This window comes from Anopheles nili, chromosome X (assembly GCF_943737925.1).
Source record: "Anopheles nili chromosome X, idAnoNiliSN_F5_01, whole genome shotgun sequence".
In the NCBI taxonomy this organism is placed as follows: Eukaryota; Metazoa; Arthropoda; class Insecta; order Diptera; family Culicidae; genus Anopheles; species Anopheles nili.
In genome coordinates, this window is record NC_071293.1 from 8940855 (window position 1) to 8964638 (window position 23784).

The 23784-nt window shown below is 48.3% G+C and overlaps 3 protein-coding genes across 3 annotated transcripts in view; 1 reads left to right on the plus strand and 2 right to left on the minus strand.

The window, feature by feature from the left end:
- Positions 1-1022: 1022 nt before the first annotated feature.
- LOC128728903 (uncharacterized) lies at positions 1023-3475 on the minus strand. The gene is made up of 4 exons (XM_053822553.1): positions 3467-3475; positions 1667-1890; positions 1397-1579; positions 1023-1329 (listed from the first exon to the last, which is right to left on the minus strand). Exons 1-4 carry the CDS (start codon positions 3473-3475, stop codon positions 1023-1025), a joined length of 723 nt encoding a protein of 240 aa, XP_053678528.1.
- Positions 3476-15602: 12127 nt separating this feature from the next.
- Positions 15603-23784, minus strand: part of LOC128728671 (uncharacterized) — a 39121-nt gene continuing 30939 nt past the window's right edge. The window contains exons 4-6 of the mRNA XM_053822306.1: positions 16703-16785; positions 16510-16631; positions 15603-16394 (exon numbers count right to left, since the gene is read on the minus strand). Coding sequence (XP_053678281.1) covers positions 16131-16394; positions 16510-16631; positions 16703-16785 — 469 coding nt within the window. The 3' untranslated portion in view covers positions 15603-16130. The remainder of the gene's footprint in view (positions 16395-16509; positions 16632-16702; positions 16786-23784) is intronic.
- Positions 21944-23476, plus strand: LOC128728672 (cytochrome P450 4d2-like). Its single transcript, XM_053822307.1, has one exon. The coding sequence runs from the start codon at positions 21944-21946 to the stop codon at positions 23474-23476; it is 1533 nt and encodes a 510-aa protein (XP_053678282.1).

Sequence of the window (23784 nt, forward strand, 5' to 3'; positions counted from 1 at the left end):
AAACCCTGACGAACACATGACAAACAACGGCCAAAGACGTAGGATAATTGGGCTGCAATGTAGTTTCGGCCATCCGTGTCGGCGTGCGCGAGAGTGTGAAATGGAGGGGAAGGATTTAACGAAGGGAAAAACCGCGTCTACGTCGTCCTGGGCGAAGTGTTGGGTGCGCATGGTTACGTTTGTATGCTACCATCACCACCTATCAACATTTTATTATTACTGCTCGTTAGGCTAGCGTAAGGACGTCGCAGGCATCACGCTCGAAGATGCCTTTCGCCGCGGCGGCGGAGTAAAAAAAAAAGAAGGAAGGACATAGACATAAAGTAGTTAATTATGGCATCGTTAACTATGGTGGAATAAACGGGCGCAATTTTGCCGCAAACGACAAAGGCGTTTGAGAGAGGATTGGGGAGGTAAACAGGGAGGATGGGCCGAATGAAAGCCCGGCGCAAGCGAGAGGGAGAGAGAAGCGAGAATGCGATGTATTGAATGCACGAGAAGCTAACTATAAAACCTAAATAAATTATATATATACACACACATATATATATATATACATATTAAAAATTATCGTAAACCGGTGTTTGTACTTCATTTGCAGATTAGGCATAGGAAATGCAAAACAGCTAAGCGAAGAGAAAAAGCGCACGAAACATTGTTGGAAAACATAACAAAGCAACAGTTACTGCTCGTATGTGAACTAGAAATCCGTTTGACAAAAAGAAAAGCTGTGATTAAAGATGCTGTATTAAATGTTTCCCAGATCCGTGTCCATTCCGTCGTTCGTTCAATCCGAAACGCTTCGATTGCTGCACTTCATCAAGCTCAGTTCCTCAGTTCCTTAGACAAACGTACAACGAAGACGAATTATGTAGCAGAATTTGTACTCTGGGTTTTATTGGACATGTGTGCATGCGTCATATCCAGCGAGATGTCATCTACAACACGTGTTGCGTGCTCTAGTACACCTCTAGGCGAAAGACCATGTCCGAAGCTCCTAACAGACGTCTACCGTTCGGGAACTATGGGAATTCTGAGCGCAGATCATACTTCGGTGGGAGAAACTGATCAACTGGCTCATCGTACCTCCGGGGGCCATCTTCCTTCGGTGGCAGATAGTCGATGTCGGGCTCCTGTGGTGGCAGGTACTCGTTGTTCGGCGGCAGATACGCATTATCAGGGCGGTTGTAATGGTAGCCGTCTTCTTCCAGAGCGGGCTTTGGTGTAGTTGTCGTCGTCGTTGTCGTGGTTGTTGTACGGGCCGTGGTTGGTCGAGTTGTGAACTTAAACGGGCTGATCGTCCTCTGCGTTGGCTGCACCTGGTTGAGGCTGTAAGGATATGTACTCAGCGGTAGTACTCGATCTTCTCGCACGTGATCATGTACCACAAACTCACTCAGGAATGTCCAGATCAAGCTCGGTGATGGGATGATATCCAAACTCATCAGCGGTGTACCGCACTCTGTAGCGTTTGCCATTCGCACCGGTGTAGGTGTACGATCCCATCACGACGAACGTCTTCGAGTCGTTCTTCAGCTTGCCAATCTGCTCGATCTCAATGCCGTTTTCCGTCTCAACCCTTTGGGGAAGCGATGAAAAAACCACGTGTTGACGTAAGGAGTCGTTTACCACGCGATCTATCGAAACATTGCGCCGAGATACTTACGCGTACTTAAACTTGCCCTTGCCCTGATTGCGCACCTCCGCCATCACGATCGAGGCCTTCATTACGTTACCGGTGAAGTTGGTGGGGTCCTTTTTGTCCTCCGCCGGAAATGTGAACTCATCCTCCGAGAACAGATCGTCATTTCGGCTTTTGGCGGGAATCTTGATGCGGGCTGCATGTATCGTCGCGAGTGCTATGCAAAGCACACCCAATCCTGCCAACAGCTGCAAAATGGACGTTAAAACCGAGCGTTACTAGCAGAACCCACCAGGAAAGGAACCCCCGTAGATCAGGAGGCGTGCGGATGTTCCACACTCTTATTGAGCTAATCATTAGAATGATATCGATCAAACCAGGAAGTAACGTGCTCAGGCGCGATGCCCTGATAGTGGCAATAAACAAAAAAAAACGAGCAGACATCTGATGGAGCAGGCTACCAGAACAACTTCATTAACTCCATCGCACTCCAAAGCAGACGCTCGTTCGGGTATCGTTCCGTTATGGGTGGCGGCATAAATTATTTAATCACCCAACGTTCTCGGGATTGACAACGGTCCACAGCTGCGCAGATTGAGGTTTACCTGATGCGTTAATCATGAAGCGCATCGCAGCTCAGCAGAAGAAGGCGCGATCACGTTGAGCTCAGCCGAGATTGCCTTACTTCCTCATTATGCTAATCTTAAACCGCCAGCGACACTTTTGCGGTCCACCGATGCTAAATGGATCGCATTTTAATGATGAACAACTCCCACCATCTACCATCTCGGCTTGGGCCTTATATGGCCATATGCGAAGTATTGGGGTTTTATGATTATTATAATTTTTCACCGGTCTCGAATGGGGAGCTGTATTTTATTGAAATGGGCATATTTTTTTTTCATGTAGGGACTCGATTAACTGTCGCGCCTCGTTGATACACCCATTGTCCCTAGCACAAATCTCTGCTAAGCCTTTTGCTAAGAGCCATCTTCGCACGGTGATAAGCGACCGCTAATTGACTGGCTAAACCCACCAAGGACGCTCCATTGGTGCGGACGTCCCGGATGGGATCTAAGATCCACGAAAAAGGACGCAACTCTATCGATTAGCGGATGAACGGCGCTCGTCGCGGAAGATGTGTTTGCACAAATTAATTCCACGCTAGGAATGTGCCGTTTTTCATTCCACTCAAGTGCCTCTTGTACGACTGTCGGCACCTGGATGGAACAGGTTTTGTGGAGACCGCAACACACGTGGACCTATGCGTATGCTGATGAGGTAGCAATAACACACGCGGTCACGATATCGTATGTCCTCGATTGTCGCGGAAATGTGTTCTTTTGTGCGAAGTTGCTGATCAAGGATGAATGTTCGCTTCAATCGCAGAAGAGATACCGAAACAAGGGTGTTGCGATAAAACTCCCAGATTGTACGAAAATCGTATTCGAACGAGAGTCCATCGACATATGCACGTGGAGTAACTGACCATCACTAGAGAGTCTTAAGTCCATGCTTCAATATATGATGGAATTTCGATATAGTTCAGATTTTGGAGAGAATTGATGAGTTTGGAGGGAATGATCATTCATCTGATGGACGTAAAGATAAAGTAGATTCCGATTGCATCGTTGAGATTGAGCAAAGAGTTCTTTTTGAAAAATGAATGTGCCAAAAATTGGGTTAGAAGGATAAAAACCCCTCATCACTTGTGTCAACTTTTAACAGAATCCTGCAGAAGCCCGTTGGATGTTTGATTGACTGATGGACATTGATTCCGTTGGAACTCGTCCTTGCGCTGACATCTGTCATCCCCACACTTACATGCTTCATTATGGCGCTGATTAAAATGCCGCTTGTGCCTCCTTCCACTTAGCTGGTTCCTTTAATCGCACCAAAATCCCTTGCACAACGTGTCAGTGAAGGATGCCGCAGGAAACTAGAGAGCCTTCTTAACAATTTCACCACCACACTACGCTCACACAGGCACACAATGGCACAACCACAACGGGCACGAAAGTCACCGTACGCCAAGAGGACTGAACGTCTTACCAAGCGCGCCGATGATGCGACAAGGATCGGTTTCGGTGACAAACTAAACCAGACCGAACGGACGGATAAGCACTTTATACCGGAATCGAACCAAGACGTGCCCGAAAAATGGGGAAGCAAGATGGCGAACGAGCGTGGCTGCGATGGCTGCCCAACGTGCGCCAAAACGAGAGCCAAAATAAAGCACGTAGGCCACCGAAAATTAAAAGAAAAAAAAAACCCACAAAACATCCCACCATGGTGGCTTTCCAGAGACGATCGAGCACCTCCCTCCCTGTGTACCACTGTCCGTGCCCCTCGTCTACTTCTGGTGCCCCATCTCCATGTGCTTGCTTGTTGTCGGCCGAGTTTCGGGTGCTTGTTCTGAGCGAGATCTGCAGAAGATAGGTCCGAAAAGTGTGAGGTTATTTCGACGAATTTCGGGGGGACTTGCCCACGCGGGCTGCTTCTACTGCGGAGAGCGATGCTCATCTGACTGATGGTTTGGGGAATCCTGTGATGTAGATACTCTCACTTGCATGTAGCTTCACTAGCTAAACCATCCACTTCATCTTAATCAGTCAAATTCTTATCTAATCTGTGAGATGAAATACTCAAATTATTGCGTTATTTCCAAATATTACTAATCCACCAATTCCTAAAGCAGACCTCTAGTAGAATAGTAAAGCTTTACGACGCGGCATGCGGTTGAAAAAGCGATACTTTGCATGGAGAAACAAAAATCAGCTTAGCTACCCTCAGCGACAGTTTTATCCCACTTTTCCAGCTTTTATCATCCCGATCTGGTACGTGATGAAGCCGGAAAGATGAAGAGCGTGGGAAACCGTGACAGCTAGACCGGAATAAAAATCCGAACAGCGACAAGCACACCCATCGACACCATTATTGCGTCAGCAGGTTCAGTCGGCCATCGAACCGTGCCTCCGAGCTGTGTAATCAGACTTCTTACTTGCAGTGATCTATTTCCTTTTTTGCACAGCTCACCCCCTTTCGTAGCTCGTTCTCTGGCAGGTAGTGAATTTGTTTTTCGCACATAGGTTTAAAAAAAACACCAGCTCTTCTAGATGCAGCTGTGTGCATCACGTGTAAAACACCGGTGAACGACCTGTGAGACGTCAAACGGACGTAGAACATGGGATCGTTTCCGGAGTGGCTTCCAGTTTCGGGTATTTGCTTAGCTAGCCAAGCGATCAGTTCAAAGCTGCTGTTTGCTATCCAGCATGTTTGTCCATGGGCCCTCAAGAACCCATCGAGAACCTTCATCGAGCACACGTGCCCAGATGTGCCTCACGGGATTTTAAAGGCGAGGCCTCACGTACCTGAGCAAGCACGTTTCGCGATTTCGCACAATGCAATCATCCAACCAACGTACCGGAGAATATACCTTATGAATATACAAAGTAAAGTGTTCTGTTCTCTAAAATTTTATTTAAAAAAGTTCATCAGGCACACACATACACACAGCTGGAAACCGGTCCGGAACCTGCCGGCCACCGGGAACACCTGGCCAGGGTTGAGTTCTTGCGGCATTGCCATTTGGATTCACTTTTTATTTATTTTTTATTTCATTTGGCTGTATTTTTTTTTAGTTCTCTCTCTCCTGCGCTGGTTCTTTGACTTTCCCTCAACGGGCCGGAACACCTTCGCCTCCGATCGCTACGGTGCGATTATTAACGCCCGATATGGATGCCCATCCCCTCGACGTTCAGCGTCGTTTTACGAGAGTTTTGCGCTAGCAGGAGTTTATGAGCCACCACCTTGGATCCCCGCGCTAGATTGTGCTGTTCCGCTTTTCTTTTGCGTCGGCCAAAAGCGTTTCGATTTCGCACATTATGCCCACGGTAACTTTGGATGGTTCCGCAGCATCCCGCAGCACGGTGGATGGGAACGGGTTTTTTTTTTAAATTTTATTTTACACTTTAGAAGTTCGCGAACTGTGGCGTTCATTTCGCGTGCGAACGCTTACTCACTCGGGCACAACCCTCCGAAGACGCGAAAACCAGTCGGTCGCCCTAATTGGCGGGATAATTTATTAGTGGAGCCTGTGCTCGAGGCGGGTTTGGTGCTTTGAGGTTGAGGTTAGGTCCGTCAAAACCACGCTGGTGGTGGTTCCCCGCGGGAAGAATTTATTCTTCCTCACGAGGCGGTGGCCGTTGCATAATTTTCCGATGCCATCTCGCTGGCGGGCTGTGGACGTTTGGGTTTTTGGATGCATCGTTTTTTTGTTGTGTGTGCACTCCAAAGAACGCTTTATAACTTCCGCCGCAAGGAGGCACTTATTCCCCCAGCGAGGAGTCTCAGAATTGTAGCGCAAAAAATAGCGTCTTTTGATGCTTTTTTTGGATGCGCGGAAAAAGACTTCACCACGAGTTGACAAACATGCAGGTAATGTAAAATGTGTGTAAAAATGTTTAAAGGATTTATTGCTAAACGTAAAACGCAATCGACTTCGAGAAACGCCCGGAAAAGCAACACAAAAATGGCTCCCCTCGAGCAAGCTGTCAAATCACTCAGCTAGAATTTGCGTGACACTAACGCAGCCTACTATAACGCTTTGCATTTTTCGCTGTTAATGCGTTTCGTGTACCTGCTGCACCCATTTTTCTTCACGCCACACCAACACGCTAAGCCTAGAAAATGTGAGGACATTAAAACAAAAACAGCTCATACACCTGGCCCGAAAGACTAATGGCATTTGATGGCCATTTGGAGGCAACATTTATATGCACTATAACGCAAAAGGCTGACCACAGCCGATGAAAATACAACCATCCGGCTAATGAGCTATTTCCTCGATCCGTATAGCTGTCTCCAGCTGCCTCTCACTCGGCCCCTCAAAACCTGCCCGCCGGTTACCGCTGCTATGAAGATACGATCGCTAAGTGACCGGACCGCAACAGTTGCGGCTCGCAGGATCAAATTTCTAGTCGGACACAATCCAATAAAACAAGATTAGCATACACCCGGGGCAGCACAGTTGGGGTGGGAAAAATAAAGGAAAAAAAACACACACACAGAGAGAGATAAAAACAAAAAAAAGGCACCGATAACAACGAGCATGCCTGAGCTTGGTATCAACACGGCATACAAATGTTATACGCTTAAATATTCATTAATCGCGCCTCGGAGCCCTGTGGAATGAGTTACTGCCCATTCTGGGGTGCTGTTTGATTTGTTCCTGATCTCAACCACACCGGTACGGCCCTCTGATGTACTGCTAATGTTCTAACCTTCCGTCAGGACACCTTCCTAGACATCCAGGACATGGCTCCAAGGATGTGCTCCAACTGCCAGTTCGATGGAGCAACAGATTGAAGAAGATCAAACCTATTGATTGTTTGCAATTCGCGCAAATTAGAGGCAGTGAAATTAGCGAAAATCACCACAAACGAATCGAAGCGCTTCTTGGGATTTGCTTATATTCGCATGTGCCGCAGGATGAGCCGGGAGTTCGCGAAGACCTCCCAGTAAAAACCGGCTCACCGGGCGTTGCACACCATGCCTTTCCTCGTTTTATGACGCTCCTCGAGTTGCTGGAGCGCTTTCGTTCTCGTTTGGTTGCCTGTTGCAATTTAGATTCTTTATTTTCTTTGTCGGATTGATCCACCTCTAACGAAGTTGAGAATATTTTAAAAATATAAATTAGCGTCATTTGCCCAGATTGGATTAGTTAAGGAGATTAATAATAAAAAATCTGTATTGCTTGGGTATTGGGCTTTGTTAGGTCTCTCTCTATTAGTACCTCGCATGCACCTGTCACTCTCAAGTACACCTGCTTGTGCACCTTCATGGAACACATCATACAAAGTTCGCCTTGCCCAAAGTTCCCTCCAAGAAACAATGTGTTCAATAACATCCCATACAGTGCTTGTCACCTTCCAGCTTTTGTGCATCAACAAAAGGCCCCAATACATTGCCTCCGGGAGGGGATCTCCAAAAAAGCTCTCCCTCCCGAAGACGTTAGGGAACACGATAAGGGCACGTAAGGTCGCTGCCCGTTCGAAAATGTTGAATGTCAGCTCGTGGCGTTCGATACGGCCATGACGCGGATCGATCGATCGATCGATCGATTGCTCAAATGCGAGGATTAGCGTAGGGGTTCCAGTTCGCGGCCAGCCAAACTGGATGTTGCTCATCTTCACGGCCGCCGGGTCAGCTGAAGCTGAACCACTCGAAGCGGGAGGACACGCTGTTGCCGAATCTGAGCAGATGAACCGCCGCAACTCGACCGACATATCGGTCCATCATAATCGGCTCAAGGTCGAACCCTTTGAGGCGCGGCCGCAGCCATTAGCGATCGATAAGCCATCGGTGAGGCTGCACTAAAATCGGCCGTTTCATCACGTTTCCCTCGCAACGCACGCCAACTGGTGAGGTCCTGCCAGTTACCCTTGGGGGTTTTTTTTTGTGCTTGAAAGAAGGGCAGTGACAACCGTGGTGTGGCGTGTCTGGTATGTTTTCCTTCCGGCAGCACGTGCTCCTGACAGCGTGACTAACATGCGGCACTCCAAGCGTGACAATCATCGCTGAATGTCAGCCAGCCCAGCGTGTGCCGAGGTCCCGGACGGACCGGCTATGCTAAGCAGCGGACTCGTGTGACGATGATGATCGGCAGGTTTCTCCCGTGCCATAGGTCATGCTGCACTCAAATGCGAACGTCTCTAAATGAGAAAGAAAAAAAAAAGCTCCATCTCTATGATTGGGTTCACCCCGAACGATACGAAGGCGTGCAAGACGAGCTCTGTGTGTGTGACTGTTACGATTATTACCCGTCGCGGCGAAGATTGACGACTTTCGATTCAGTCAGTTTTGAATTAAAAATTAGATTAAAGAAAACGAACGTGGACGGTGGAGTAGAGAGGAAAGAGACGCTGCCCTTGGTTGGGGTGTTCCTAGCGGGTGGCCGAGCGGGTTAATATCAGTTAATATCTATTCCGAAAGCGCGGACAAACGTGTGGGTTGCGTCTTCCAAGCGGACTCAAGTGTCACCGTGGAGTTTGTGGAGATGAAATGATGACCACATCTAACGGCGATGAGGTGTGCGAGTTCCCGACATTCCCCCAAAACACCTAGCGACACCACACGGGTACGTGCTGGATGCTAGATCTTGTATCAATCTATGAATTCCGGCGCTGATGCTTGCTGAGACGGACGTCTCATAAGTCACGCTCGGACGTAGTGGGGTCATAACTTACCATCGCTAATCGTCTCACATGACTGTACAGAACCACGCGTTTTCGGTGGCACACTATCTGGCCAACGTCGGTCGGTTCCCCATAGTGTGCCCTCGGTGTTCGATTGGGGCGTGTTGTGAAACACCGTTTGTCTGAGATGCTCAGAAGTTTGAGAAGCCCGCTAAATGTCACGCAACTCGCCGCCCGCTACCGGTGGCAGTCACGGGTGTCGGATCTTTGTTGGGGTCTAGCCTTCTGGAGAGTCCTCCAGGTCCGCTGGAGCACCGTGGTACACGATTTTAAAAATAACATCTTTAGTACCGATGCTCGGGTCGCAAATTTGCATAACAATATCAAGCTACGCCCCGGGGGATCTTCGAGGGGTGGCCGTCTCCAAGGAGATGGGGGGGGGGGGTCTGAAATCGGGCCCACCTTCACGAGCTGTTCACGGGTGTCATCGACGAGCAACGCAAACAAAACGGAAGGCACTAGGCAGACAGAACAGACCGGTAACGAATATAGGAAACGCCATTGCAGTACGTCAATCAAAGATCATCGGCACGCGGGCTCTCTCGATTTGGGGCATTCATTAACGGAGCAGAATGGAGGCGAGAATGTGCGTGAACGCGCGAAATCTCGCGGCCAAGCCCGAAAAGGTGGCCTGAAGGGGGGTTTGCCTTGGCATTTTAAAGACTCACCAACACCTCCTATCACCTCCATGAGCTGGCCGATGGGGTGTTATCTTTGGAGCTGTGGAACCGAACCGAATGGATGCGCATTTTGGCAACCGAAACGAGCTGCTGGAGATTTGATACCGGTGGCAGATCGTCAGCCAGAACCGGAGGTCGCCGATAGCAGGCGTTTCGGGAGTAGAACGAGATATGCGAAAGGTCATTGGAGGCGTTCCGGTGGAGGATCCGTAGACGCACTAAAAACATAACCTCAACAACGCAGGCGAGTGATTAAAGCGATGATTAATGCAGATGACGCACCACGTGCTCGGACTGCTCTCAATCGCTCCAGCTTCGATGTTTCGCCCGTGTGGTGAGATTGATTAGATAACCTTTTTTTACGTTCTTCTATACGTACGCATCCGGCACGTGACTGATGCTGGGTTTATTTAACCCCACACCAGATATACCGCAAATTAAGGGCACTCTAGCACCGGAAGAATATTTCACGAGTGCCAGAACATAGACGCTACGGTAAAGCACGTTTCTCGTTAGCATTTGTCAAGTTATAGTAAAAAAAAACGGTACGCCGCTCCACGTGGAGCTAAATGTCAAACTAATTTCTCGCATAAAGGTTTTTGTCAAATAAACATAAATATTACGAAACAAAACACATACACATCAATCACAATTCCATCGTTGTTGCGGGTCATTAAATCAACGGGTTTTGTGGTAATGTACTGAACTTACCGGAGGGTTTTTTTTTCTCCTGCCAGTCGTTGATTCGCTGGCTTATGTCAACACACAAACGGGAGAGCAAGTGTGACGGATTGGTTTGATTCCAGCAAAGAACAAAGCTCAAAAACCCCATTATTCCTCGCTTCATGTTGGGTTTGCTGAAACCGATTAGATAACGAGATTCTCGCGAGCTGTCGACGCTGGGTACGACGAGACATTTAACCTCGGTAAATAGCGATGATCCGCCATTAACAATCGGCCCGCATCGTTCTGCACAGTTCTACAGTGTGGTGCAAAACATACGCCGTGCGATGACGAAACATGTGCGAAAGAAATCAAACCATGGTAAAACTCAGCAGCATCCTTTCTCCTGTTGACAGCTCAGAACAAACAGACACCTGTTACAGAGTGGTTCAGAGTTTTTGTTTTGTTCTTCTTTATTGAAATACCTTTTATAGCGGGATCATCATATAGTTAACATCATTTTGTTCATCTACTCGATTTCGTTTAGTGTTTTTTTTTTTGCCTTCGATTTTTGGCCCCTCCCTCCCCCTCCCTCGTGCTCCCTATTTTGACATCCCGTACCGCTTATCTTTCATCATGCTTTTTATACTCCTTCCACCTTAACGCCCATTCTCGTTCGCTACCAAGGTTCCATTTATCTCGTTCTAACGTTTCTTTTTTTGTTTTACTTCACGACTCTCCCACACGCCCGGTTTCACGGCAATCTTCGGCTGCCTTCATTTCCATTTCATTAGAAAATATATATACGTCCTCTCCCTCCAAAAAACGCACCTGTTCCGCAATCCAGCTGCTGCTCCCGTGCCTGCCTCGTCTTCCGCCCAAGAGCTCAATCTTCGCGCACTCCTTTCCACTTCCAGCATCCCCCCCCCTCACTCCCCCCCCCCGTCAACCCCTGCATCAACGTTCCGGTAAGTAGGTCCCACAACAACGCGCGGAGCCAGGGAAAATGTGTGAATGTGAGGATGTGTGTGTGTGTGTGGGGGGGTGTTTGGCAAATAGCCAAAGGACAGAAGGAAAAACCAGCGGCAAGCGAAGCCCCCCCCACCTCCCCCTTTTGATGGTTGGGTGGGGGGGGTGGGCAACGGTGCAATGTGAAGCGAGTTCAGCCGCAACTGTCACCTGTTCGCTGCTTTTTTAGTGGTTTGGTTTTCATTAATATTTGCTGTTAGATTTTTTTTTACAATCTAATGCCATCGTAGCACTTAGTACACTAACGCCATGGTTTTGTTTCGTTCGCCGTCGGTAGCCTTATACGTCTTATTTATTTCTTGTTTTTTTTTAGCGTCCATTACAATATAATAAATAGATTCTGTATTTCTTTTTTTTTTGTTGTGTTTCAAATGTTTGTCAGTTTTCACCTCGCCCGGTCAGTGTCAATTGCATGTGCCCGTGTTCTGCTCACTTTCCGGTCTGCTTCCGATCGGATCGCCCTTAAAACAATGAACGGTGGCTCCAATAAATCCAATAACTAGCGCCCTCGACCTTGCCTTCCCTTTTTCGAGCTGACTCTCGTAACTAGTTTCGAAAATAGTTTACTTACATATTGTACTGTGTAGACTGAACAGCCTACCCAAGCCAATCGCGTTCCTGCAGCAAACCACCCGAAGGATGCGAGGAAGAGAAGGAAAATCCACACGCGAGGCTCTTTAATATGCTATACTAAACATAATCCGCTTTTGTTCTTATTTCGAGCCGCGCGCCTTTGGTTACACGCGGCGCATTTTTACACACTAGTTTTGTCACATGTTTTATCTCCTTTCGTTCTCTTCTTGCAAATTTGTTTTTTGTTATAAATTACACCACATTTCGCCTCGGTTCATTTTATCTAGCCGACTTCTTCAATACGTACGAGTGAAAGGAAGGGCCCGGGAAAACCCCGAAACGAAGCAGCAAACACAAGACACAACACGGATCGGGTCGTGGAATGGGAAACAGGCTTAGGGAAGAGATCCACAAGGTGCGATTAGCGGATTATTTCTGAGGTTCTAGCTCCCCACAGCATGGTGGTTCAATTTCCATAGCTACTTCTGCTGGAGTTGTGACAGTACCTCATCAACGTTAAACCCCAAGGATGTTCAAGGATTCAACAGAACCGAGTTCGGTGTGTTTGTTCGTCACTAAATCTCCGGAAAAGCGACCAATTCCGGTGTGGTGTATAGTAAGTAGGTGTATCGATTGATTCCGCAATATCAGATGGTGTCTATTTTCTTCTCCTTCCCTAGCAAAAGATAATACGTCCATCGGTTGGGTGTTTCTCCACGTGGATCCACCTAGCAGATTGTACCAGCTGCTTGGCTTGGAGTTGAATTTAGTTCTATTTGGATGTTCTATTTGATAATTTCAATGAGATTTTGTAGGCTACCGTTGGTGCCATGTGTCTGGTGAGTATTTAGATAATTATCCTTTTGCTCTCCATTACAGGAGTCTGCTTTGAAACCGCAGCTAAGCAAACTGATACGCATCAGCTGCAGCACAACAGCTCCAGTCGTAGGTGAACACTGGATTGGTTTCTATGTTCTATTGCTTCTTCCGTTGGACCACCTGCTAGTTGTCGAGTGATGCAATCGTACGCACCCGAAGGAACCTTCCCTGGAGTCTACTTTTGATTGTGTATTTGGTTTGCTGCCATTTGGCTTCACGATTCCTTCTAATGCTTATTCCCATTGGCACCCTTGCTCCCGCAGGTGATCCGACTGCTTCAGCAGAGGCGAGAACATGCCCGCTTGAATGCTGCACTAGTTGGTAGATGAAAGGTGACACTTGAACAAAACTAAAAACGATGCTCTCATGCGATGTGGGAAGGAATCGTTTATTTCTACAACAGCACGCACAGAACGAACGCTACGAACGCGGTTCCTTCCGCCAGCAAAACTACGACAACGAGTAGGACGACAGTAAAGGTGCGGGAGTTAGGTGAGTAATGTAGAATACGATGGCGCTTAGCGTGGGTCGCGTTGTCCGAGACCAGCCCCGTCACGGGAGTGTTAAAATTACTAACAATTTGCGGGTTTAAAACATAGCCACATATCGACTAACATAGAGCGTCTTTGCTACAAGGCCCGTTTATAACTGAACAAAAGTTTACCAATCACCGGAGCTCGGTTGCGAGCTTAGGGTTGGAGTGTTCCGACAAGGTTAAGGTGGGTTTCAATACCGCACCTAATCCGCATAGTAACTCCGTAACATCTGTTGCTCTTTTCGTTTACTCCTTAAAACATTTCAAATCGCATCTCCTGTCTCCGAAAGAACTGTGGTACAATGCCATCACAAGCAGGTTGTAAGAGAACGTGATTAAACAGTGAAAAGCATCACTGGTACGGATATAACGGAAATAGAAGTCTGCCGCAGGAGCGCACAAATGTCGGGAAGGAAACTAAAAGTCAGGAAAAGGACACCGAAAACTGAAGCGACAAACATTCTAACCTCTACGAGAGCTAAGGCGAGTTTGTGTGTTTGGTGTGTTTGCGAAGGAAGTCTCACAACCAACGCACACCGGATGCGGCCTGTCGTGGATTGATTTTCCGGTTTGGGCCTCCACAGTTTCTTCAGCACGTATGCCATTTCCATCATCTCCCGAGGGCGCTTTTCTTCGCTTTTCCAGGTGTCGATTCTTTTCTTTGTTTGCTTTTTTTGATAGAATCACTCTTTATGTGAGTCCTTTACTATCACCACCACGCCTTCATCCTAGTGCTACCGTTCAGATGCCATAATAACTTCCTTTTCCACGCACAAACCGAAAAGGTCCACTGTCACGCAGTTACCCAGGTCTCAGCGAAACGGTCCGGTGAACCGTGCATAAAATGCAACCAAATACATCCCGTGAGCCGCCAACAGAATGGCGTTTCCGCAAACAGAGTTCGTTCTAGGTTATGTTTCGCCCCCGAGCTCTGCATCTTTCTCCTGTGTAACGATGTGATTTGCTCTCGGACACTTAATGCTAAGCTACTAACAGTACATGTTATGCATAGGATATACGCCATTTATTGTGTAGGATCAGTGTTTTTGTGTGGTGTGTATGTGTTTGATTTGTACACAAAGTTATTGAGTTGTACGTGGATTCACTCTCTGCTCGGCCCTCAACAGCCTAATGATATCGAAAAAAAAAGTATATTTATATAAAAAACAAGATTAATCCAACCTCGACCGGTAAGAATATCGGAAAAAAGTATCTCCGTCCATATTCGCTTCTTGGTTTTGCTTTCTTTCCTAGCCCCGACCGGACTCGCGCTATCATCGTAAAACCCATTTCGCACACCGACTTCTTTCCTATGCTACGCCCACCCACACACACCTGTCGCGCAGGACTATATGCTGGCTATCTTTTCCCTTTATTTTGTCCTTAGCATTAATGCATAATAAAAGATTACATACAACCGTAAACATATTTGTTAACATTCGAATAAGGATAGCGCGTAATATGTATATAGGAGGAGAGCTAAATACACGTAAAGGGAGTAGTGTTTCTCTTCTTCGATTTTATTTTTTTAAAAGTAAAATAAATACTTTTGCTGTCAGATTAAACAAATAAAAAAATATATAATCCTCCCGGAACGCGCAACCGCCGGCCACCGGAATCGGTTGCACCCTAATAGTTTAGTTGCCTCTTAGCTGCACGGGCGCCTGCCTTTGGGCGAGCCTTGTGTACGGATAACAGAGGGGGATAGAAAGTACGTTTTCATTAACACCTTCCGAGCTCAGAGCACGGTTTGCACTGGAGTAGCGGCTCGAAGAAAGCATGCTCGCTAATGTAAGGATACGCCGCAACGGTGTGAGTTGTTGCTGCTGTTGTATTTCTTCTTCACCTTCGTGTTTTCATATATCAGTTAAAAATAGAAGATAGGAAGAGAGCAAGATAAAGTGACGAAGAGGCTTATTGAAACTAGGAAACGACGTGAGTAAACGGTCTCTGAAGTTAACAAAAAAGTAGATGCGGAAATGGGTTTCTTTTGACTATTCTCTACTGGTTCGCCAGCGGTCCCGTTTATCGCTTTCATTTTCCTCTATCTCTCTCTCGCTCTCTCTTTCTTTATCTCTTGCACTTTTCTCACGCCTATCGCACCAGATTGCACAATGTATATAGCCGGAAACGGACGTTGGCCAACGCCAATGACTTTCGCTTGCGCGTGACGCTGCACCAGTTCCATCTGACAGACGCCTTTTCTACCTCCACGTCGCTAATGTTTTTACGTTCGGTTGCTGCTCGTTCGTTCGGACGAGGATCCTACGCTCTTTCTCATATCCCTAGCTGCCACCCCCTCCCCTCCCCTTCTTCCCGGGGAAATTCTCTCCCGTATTCCCTGCCATCGCCTTCCAATCTCGTAACAAAGCACGTCGATTAGTATCCTTCCGCTAGTAGTCCTGACAGATCCCTACAGCGCCGTAGCAGAGCACGTTGCGCCATGCAGGTGTAAGTGTGTGTGTGTGTGTGTGAAGGTATGTGAGTGTGGGCACACGCGTGCAGCTTTTTTTACATGTGGTATGTGAATCTCATCGCACGCGCGCGTGTCTCTGTGTAATGTATTATGTTATGTAGCGGTGTTTCTTTGAATGCCCGTCCATCAATGCGTCCCGCACGAACATATATAAATATATGTATATATATAAATATATATGTGTATAAAGATATATCGCACAGATGACCGGTTCCCGACCAAGGTGTGCCAAAAGCAGGCCAGCTTGCCGTTCGCACTTGCACTTCCGTTCCGTTCGACCCGCACACCGCGTCTTCGCGCAAAGCGGGATCAGCGGGATGTGCGCGCGCGCGCACGTGGAGTGGGTGGGTAGAAGCGGGGTAAGGAAGATGCGTCGCACACGGATCCAACCGCCGCTCTACTGTATTACGCAGCAGGTGCATTTTTTCTTCTTCTTCTCATCGATGACGACGTGCGAGGCGGACTGCGGGCCCGGTATCACCTGGTTGCTGATCGGTGTCGTGCTGCTGTTGTTACCACCAACACCACCATCGGTTGCGCCTCCACCGGTAGTGCCATTTTTCGCCGCTAGAGGCGAACCCGTACCAGCCATCGTGCCACCGGGCGCGGTTTTATGGGGCGATTTGGTGCCATTTTGCTGGCTCGCTTGGAGCTGCGAGGCCTGCAAAGAAAAGCGGAGCGTGCCACAGAGGTTAAGCAGGTGTTTGGAAGAGAAAGGGGGGTTTGTGTGTGTGTGTGTGTGTGTGTGTGTGTGTGTGTGACTCCAGGGGACGTACCTCATGCTTCGTTACCGCACCATCCAGCACCGTCGCACCCGGATCCTCGTTACTGTGGTTGTCCTTTGGAGTGCTTCCGTTCACTAAGCTTTGGTCGCCGGTAGGTGTGATCGGTTTTCCACCTACGAAACATAAACGTGGGAAGTTGTTATCGACTGGTGCACACCAATACACACGTGCGTTCGCTACTTACCTTTGATCAGATTGACTATTTCATCCGCTTCCCGTGAAAGATCTCCTCCCGGTCTGAAGGGATTGTCCCAACCCGATTCCGTGCTGAATGGAAAAAAAAAGAAAAACGAAATACGAATTAAATTACGCTCGATAGCACATGCACACTATGTAAGCCGTTATTTGATAGATAAAATAAAAACCAAGCTTCTGGTTTGAGCTTAAAACGATCGAAAGGATCTCTCTCACACCTGTTTAGGCGCGCTAGGATGGTCGTGTTCGGCACGTTCTGGAACTGCTGGTGATGCGCGGCGTACTGTGCCTGATAAGAAGGGTTTGGATAACCACCAGCACTAGCGATCGCCGTCGCTTGGGCGGCGCATTCCTTCAGATACTCTTCACGAGGCACCTCAACCACGTAGTAGAGTGCACCACCGTGCGATTGTGACGGTGTTGTTGCCGTAGAGTTCACCATGGCTATCGATTTTGCGGTTACTTCTCGTTTTTTTTTTTACACACCTCACCACCTTGCCCGTGGGTCCTCCTGCACAGACAGGTTGAGAATTTCCACGTTAAACGTCCCACACAGACGAATGTCTGGTCTTCGTTTACACACCCGTTAATGGTGCACTACACACGGTTCTCTTTTTACCGGCTAGACAGCGTTTTTTTTTTGTAAATTACTACACTCTTCGAATCGATACAACTCACTAGCCACCAGGCGTCTCCATCCCGTGTGGCGTTAATGTCTATGCGGATGTCAACTCGTCCCGGAAATGGGCTCAATTTCCGGCGGAAATTTTTGAATTCCAAACAACTGCTCTCTCAATACCCAGACAACACCACGTATGATCTACACATCCTAGTGGGGATTATGAACAACTTTACTGATCTACTCTAGAGCATTGCAAAACGGTGGCAAATGAAGAGTTTATAATTGGTGTGTCAAATAAAACCCTCTTCTTGTGTTCTCCCTTGTAGATAGCCAAAGCAAATTGTTGCAAATTGTGACAACAAATTCTCAACGCATACTATGGCCTCGTTGCATCACGTTGCGAATTTGGAAAATGTGTGGAAAACTAACTGAACACACAAACACACCATAAGCGCACACTTTCCCTTTCAATGGTGGAGAAAATCAACCATAACGCCACGAAGGAATAGGCGCCTCCACCAAGCAACCCTGCTCGTGGAAAGCAATGATCGTGGGGCGTGAAAAAAAGAAGAAAAAAAGCGTTGGCACCGCCGCAAAATGAAACACATGAAGAAACAAAACGAAAAAAGAAAATTACACGATTCACGCACAATTTTCGCCGTCATATTTTTAGCCCTCTCAGTAGGTCAGAGAGCGCCAGCCGAGACCGAACCGTACGCGTCTGCATTCGTCATTGGGGTTGTGGCCTCAAACTGCGTTATTTCCGACGTTATGCCCCACACGCAAGTGCCCGTTTCCGAGGCACTCATATCTCGTTACCCCGTTTGAAAATGTCATTTTTGTTTTTATCAAAAAAAAAAAAAGAACAAAGAAAAGGCAACACCCGAACAATGCACACTTCTGTGGCCAAATCGCGCACAATCGGCGCGCTTCCGGGGAACGCAGCTTATTATGGGCTTATTATGAATGGTTTTATTGCTTCTGCCAAACCGAGAGTGTGGAATGCGCGCACGCACACACCGGTATTTTGCGGATTTAGAACATGCGTCCGGTGGTGTTGTTGGTGCGCGAAAAAAAAATAATAATAGGCAAAGAGAAATTAGAATGACAGAAGGTGACACTAGGTCGTAAACTGCACGAGGGCACGTGTGTTTGTGTGTGTGTGTGTGGTTCAGTCCCGTTAGCTCCAAACACCTATGGGAAGCACGTTTCGGTGGTTCTCCGAGTGGAACTACTGGCGAATGGTGACAATAACTACACCTGAGCTAAACCACAAAATCGAACGAGAGAAGCCGGCGAAGGTCGGCGCACTCGGGGAGTGGCCATGTTGGTTGAGAATGCGGCGCCATTGTGTTGATTGTTGATTGCGCGGCCATTATGGGCCGGTTGGGCTTCGAAATCTGCTGCCCCATTGGCGTTGCATTAAGCCTGATGGTCAGGTGGCTGATTGGAGACAGAATGGCCGGATGTTGTGAGCCGTGTGTGCGTGTGCGCGCGCGCGTTAGGATCAATTTCATTTCTGCTCCTCATTAGCGAGTGAGAGAGAGAGAGAGAGAGAGAGAACACGAACAATCATCGCGAAATACTCGCAGGTGGGTGGGAGGATGAAAAAAAAGAAGCGGAGCTAGATTTATAGCTCTTCGTGCTATAGATGGAATGAATCTCTTTTGCTGTCTCTTTTTTTTTTCGCTTTGTGTCACACCACACCACCCACTCATGTCTGCTTCGTGACCTTTGGGACATGGTTCTATCCACCTGCTCCCCCCCCCCCTTCCCCCCTCGTATTACTATCCACACACGCACACACGCGAGCCCGTTCACGTAAACGCTTCGCGGCACTAAGAACGTGCTCGTTTTTTTGGCAAACACTGCTACTCATGAGTGTCGAGAGTCTCACCAACCCCAGCTGGGGATCGTTTATTCGTGGGGATGGAATAATTTCAGATGTTCTGCTCATCATTCTCCCATCCTGAAAGGACACGGCAGAACATCTTGCGTGGTGTGCTGGAGAAGTTTTCAACCCGGCCTTCTAATGGGAACGTCACGCGATTCCACCCGGATTCCTGAGCACAACCCCAAAGGATACTAAGCGCACGCGTGTCCACAAACACACACAAACACACGCATATGGGCACCACAAGTCTGACATCACCTGTCAGGGAAGGACGCGCGAGTGAAAGCGAAACAAATACGAGCGAAAAGGAGAAGCGGGTGAACGGAACTGGCGCGCTATTTCCTGCCACCTTCTCCAAATCGGTCACTCTGCCTTTTTTTTTGACATTCACCCCCAAACACAAAGCAAGGAAGGAAACAATAAAAAAAAAACAAACACCCCTAAAAGAGCATAACTGTCAACAATCGTGCTGCTGGTGGGTTGGGAAGGTGTGTTAGGATGTTTTTTTTTGTGAAAAATGGAGGGATTTAGTTAAAAAAATTCTAGTTTGTACGGTTTCCATCACACACGAATCGGAACAACGCCTAACAGGCAAGCGAAGAGAGAGAGAGAGAGAGTATTCGTGCACACGATTTTCTTTTGAACACATTTTCCACAAACACACACCCTCCACCGCAACACACGAGCTTCCCCGAGTTGATGAGGTTGATCGTTTGCTTGCAAGGACTCGTTTGGACTCGCATCCTCGCCGTTATTGCCCGAATTACCCACAGGCCCACAATCACAGCTCGAATCCACCCTCGCTCGACTCGGAAGTTGTGGTGGTGTGTCAAATGCCACTAACCCTACACTATGCACTACGTGCTTCTGCATACGGTACGCGACTGTAGTGCGCGAAAACTGGCGCGTTTCGTTTTCCCATCGTCCGGTGCTCGGCACACGCCAGATCAAACAGAGAGAGAGAGAGAGAGAGAGAGAGAGAGAGATAGAGGGAGAGAGAGAACGCCAACTGAGTGACACGAGTGGCACGGGTTGGTTCCGCTAGTGTGTGCTTAGTTTTCGTCCACCCCAAATGTCTTCCCGAATACTGCGTGTTGTTTAGGGGCAGGGATGTGACAGGGAAAATGGGAAAAATCTCTAACGGAGGGCGCGAACTCACTTCCGAGTGAGTGCCGAGAGTTCCCCATGGTGTCCGCATCAGTAAAAAGAGGTGGTTGGTTGTTTTCTTTTTTTTTTTCTCTGTGGCAGTAACGGGAGCTACTGCGCGCGCATCGAAGCGGATTCCTTCATAAACAGGAGGAATTACAAAAAAACCTTCACACCAACACACACACACAGGCGCATGTGAGTTTCCACGAGCATTTTTCTCGCCCCCTTCGCGGAAATGAAAGCTACGAATCCTAACCAAACACACACGCCGCGATGTCCGATTTTCCCGACCGAAGCATTGAACGCAGCCCCATAAACGTAGCGATCGGGAACTCACCTTCACCGCAGCACCCGCGTGTGCCACCACCGTTACAGGACGTGAAATGCGGCGCATGTTTACGTCGCATCGCCGTTGGGAGGTTTCCTAGCCAAGAACAATTTCTAGATCGCGTGTACACGCCGCAAGACTGGCCTACATTTCGCGCCGACGGGGTTCTTCGAGGCAGGCAAAACACCGGAACGGTGTAATGCGACGTGAGAAGGGTGTATCAATTACACGAGCCACAGCCAAAATAGAGAGAGAGGAACCAACAACAAAGCGGCCCGACATGCAAGCGAACTGTTGCACAGAAGGCGAAGTACATCGATCGGGTACGTTGCGGTTGTTCTGCGAAAAACCCGGAAGGTTTGTACGGCACGTACAATGGCCACGCCATTGGAATTCCTACAGGTTACATGTGGCCAGGGCACCCACACACCCGATTCAATGACCATGCGCCTCCACCGCGTCCTGGAATGGTTTAGCGCTGGAAAATGGCGCTCGTGCTGGAGTTTCTCGCACACGTTTCTCGACGTTCGCGATGACTCGACGTTCGCATGAAATATTCACCCACTAAAGCTGGTGCGAGGCGCGATAAGAGGCTTGGCCATCAATGATGCAATATGGCGGCTCGAACAAGGCCGGTTGGAGTTGGAATTGAAGCATCCCGCACACCTCACCGAAGGTTCTGGTGTTTATTTAACGAAAGGAAATTGGAAAGCACCATTAAGGGTGGGGTGGATTGTTTTTTTTTTTAATGGGCCAGTGTCCAATGCGATTGCTTTTTGGACTCTTCGAACGGCGTATTTTTGGCTGCTGATCATGCTGACGCTGCATTATGGCAATGCGAGACATAAAGCAAAAAAAAAAAAAGAATCATTCTGGCCGGTCACGATGACGGTGTGTAATAAGAGTGACATGTGGCCTAACTGCTCTCGATGGAGAAGGGACTCCGGGAGTTTTAAAAGAAAGGAAAAATATTGGGATTCGCGCAGGGTTACGCGGCTCCACCAGAAGTTCCCACCAAAAAAACCCTTTCCGGGCTTGGATTACGCTAGATACCGACGTGATAAGGCGCGACCCCGGCCATGTGGCCTTTATTCGTGTGCGTGCGCAATTCTTGATAAAGTCCCGCAGTACTATCAGCCCGCCGAATATTTAGACAGCCCGCAGCAGCCCGCCGGCAGGCAAAGTGTCAGCGTCCAGTGCCGCAGTACCAGCAGCTGGACTTCGAATCAACGCCATCATGTTCGTGTTCTTCGTGTTTTGCGTGACGGTGGCCCTGTGGGGTGTGTGGAGAGTGTCCGAGCAACGCAAGAAGTTGCGGCGGTTGGCGAGCCACTTTCCCAGCTCTAAGCCTCACTGGTTGCTCGGCAACCTGGTGGAGTTTCCCGCCAACGACATCCCGGGTATCTTTGAGACGATGGTGGACATGCACCGACGTTACGGTAAGGACCTGTTCAACTGGGGTCTGCTGAATGACCACATGATCATCGTGTCAAGCGCCGAAAACGTCGAGAAGGTGGCAATGGCGAAGCAGACGTCGAAGTCGACCATATACGAGTTTATAGAACCATGGCTCGGACAAGGATTGCTCATCTCGAAGGGCGAGAAGTGGTTCCACCGACGCAAGATCATCACGCCCACGTTCCACTTCAAGATCCTGGAGAACTTCGCGACCGTGTTTAATCGGGAAGCGAGCGTGTTGGTGAAGAAACTCCACTCGTACGCTAACAGTGGTCAGGAGTTTGACATCTACGAGCCGGTTTCGCTGTACGCACTTGACAGCATCTGCGAGACGTCGATGGGTGTCGAGATCCATGCGCAGGATAACCCATCCAACCAGTACGTGCGGGATGTGAAGCGTATGAGTGAGCTAATTTTGCTACGAATCTTCCATGTGTTGGCCTCTTTCCCGCAAGTATATTGGTATATCATGCCCAACGCGTGGGAGCAACGAAAGGTAATCCAGCGACTGCATGACTTCACCGATTCCGTGATTCATCGACGTCGACTCCAGCTGTTGGCCGAGCAAGCGCATAAAGGGGTGCGCTATGATGGCAACAACGGCGATATCCAGGACGAAGTTAAACAGCGTCAGACTTTCTTGGATCTACTTCTGAACGTCACCGTCGATGGACAACCACTTACGGATGCGGACATTCGAGAGGAAGTCGACACGTTCATGTTTGAGGGCCATGACACCACCACGTCCGGTATTGCCTTCACCTTCTATCAACTGGCCAAACATCCCGACATCCAGGAGAAACTGTACAATGAAATTCGGGACGTGTTGGGCGAGGACTACCGCTCAGCGCCATTGACGTACAACACACTGCAGAATTTCACCTACCTCGACATGGTGGTCAAGGAATCTTTGCGCTTGCTACCACCTGTTTCCTTCATTGGACGTCGACTCGTAGAGGACATCGAGATGAACGGAGTGACCATTCCAGCTGGTACAGACTTTACCATTCCTATCTATGTCATCCATCGCAATCCGGAGGTCTTCCCCGATCCAGAACGATTCGATCCGGAACGCTTCTCGGAAGACAACTCGAACCGACGAGGTCCCTACGATTACATCCCGTTCAGTATCGGTTCGCGGAACTGCATCGGTCAGCGATATGCGCTGATGGAGCTGAAGATCACCATCATCAAAATGGTAGCACATTACCGCATCCTGCCGGGCAAGAACATGCCACAGGTGCGGCTAAAGACGGATTTAGTATTACGTCCAGATAAAGGCATCCCAATCAAACTGCAATCCAGAACATAGTGAGCAATAAAAGAGGCTGTATATGCTAAACAACCAAAACTCTCTAGATGAGATACAAATTATTAAACCGAAAAATGAATCAAATAGCTGACAGTGTGAGCAACGAGAATCGAAAATTAAATTGCCAAGCCCTTGAGTCTGAAGTTCAAATCAGATATATCGCGAGTCGCCTATCTCTTATCGGTACAAAAATATCTCAAAGCGTCGCTTAACAGTGGCGATATACAACGAAAGTACTGGATTAGCCCGCTCTTGTACAGGTGGTTGTGTATGGCTCACACTCCCGGTGCAGCAGTTATCAGCTGTAA

Coding starts and splice junctions, on each gene's coding strand:
- LOC128728903 (XM_053822553.1), bottom strand. Junction 1,580..1,666: donor AAGGGCAAGTTTAAGTACGC/GTAAGTATCTCG, acceptor GCTTCCCCAAAG/GGTTGAGACGGAAAACGGCA. Junction 1,330..1,396: donor CTTGATCTGGACATTCCTGA/GTGAGTTTGTGG, acceptor ATATCCTTACAG/CCTCAACCAGGTGCAGCCAA.
- LOC128728672 (XM_053822307.1), top strand. CDS start 21,944: ATGTTCGTGTTCTTCGTGTTTTGCGTGACGGTGGCCCTGTGGGGTGTG.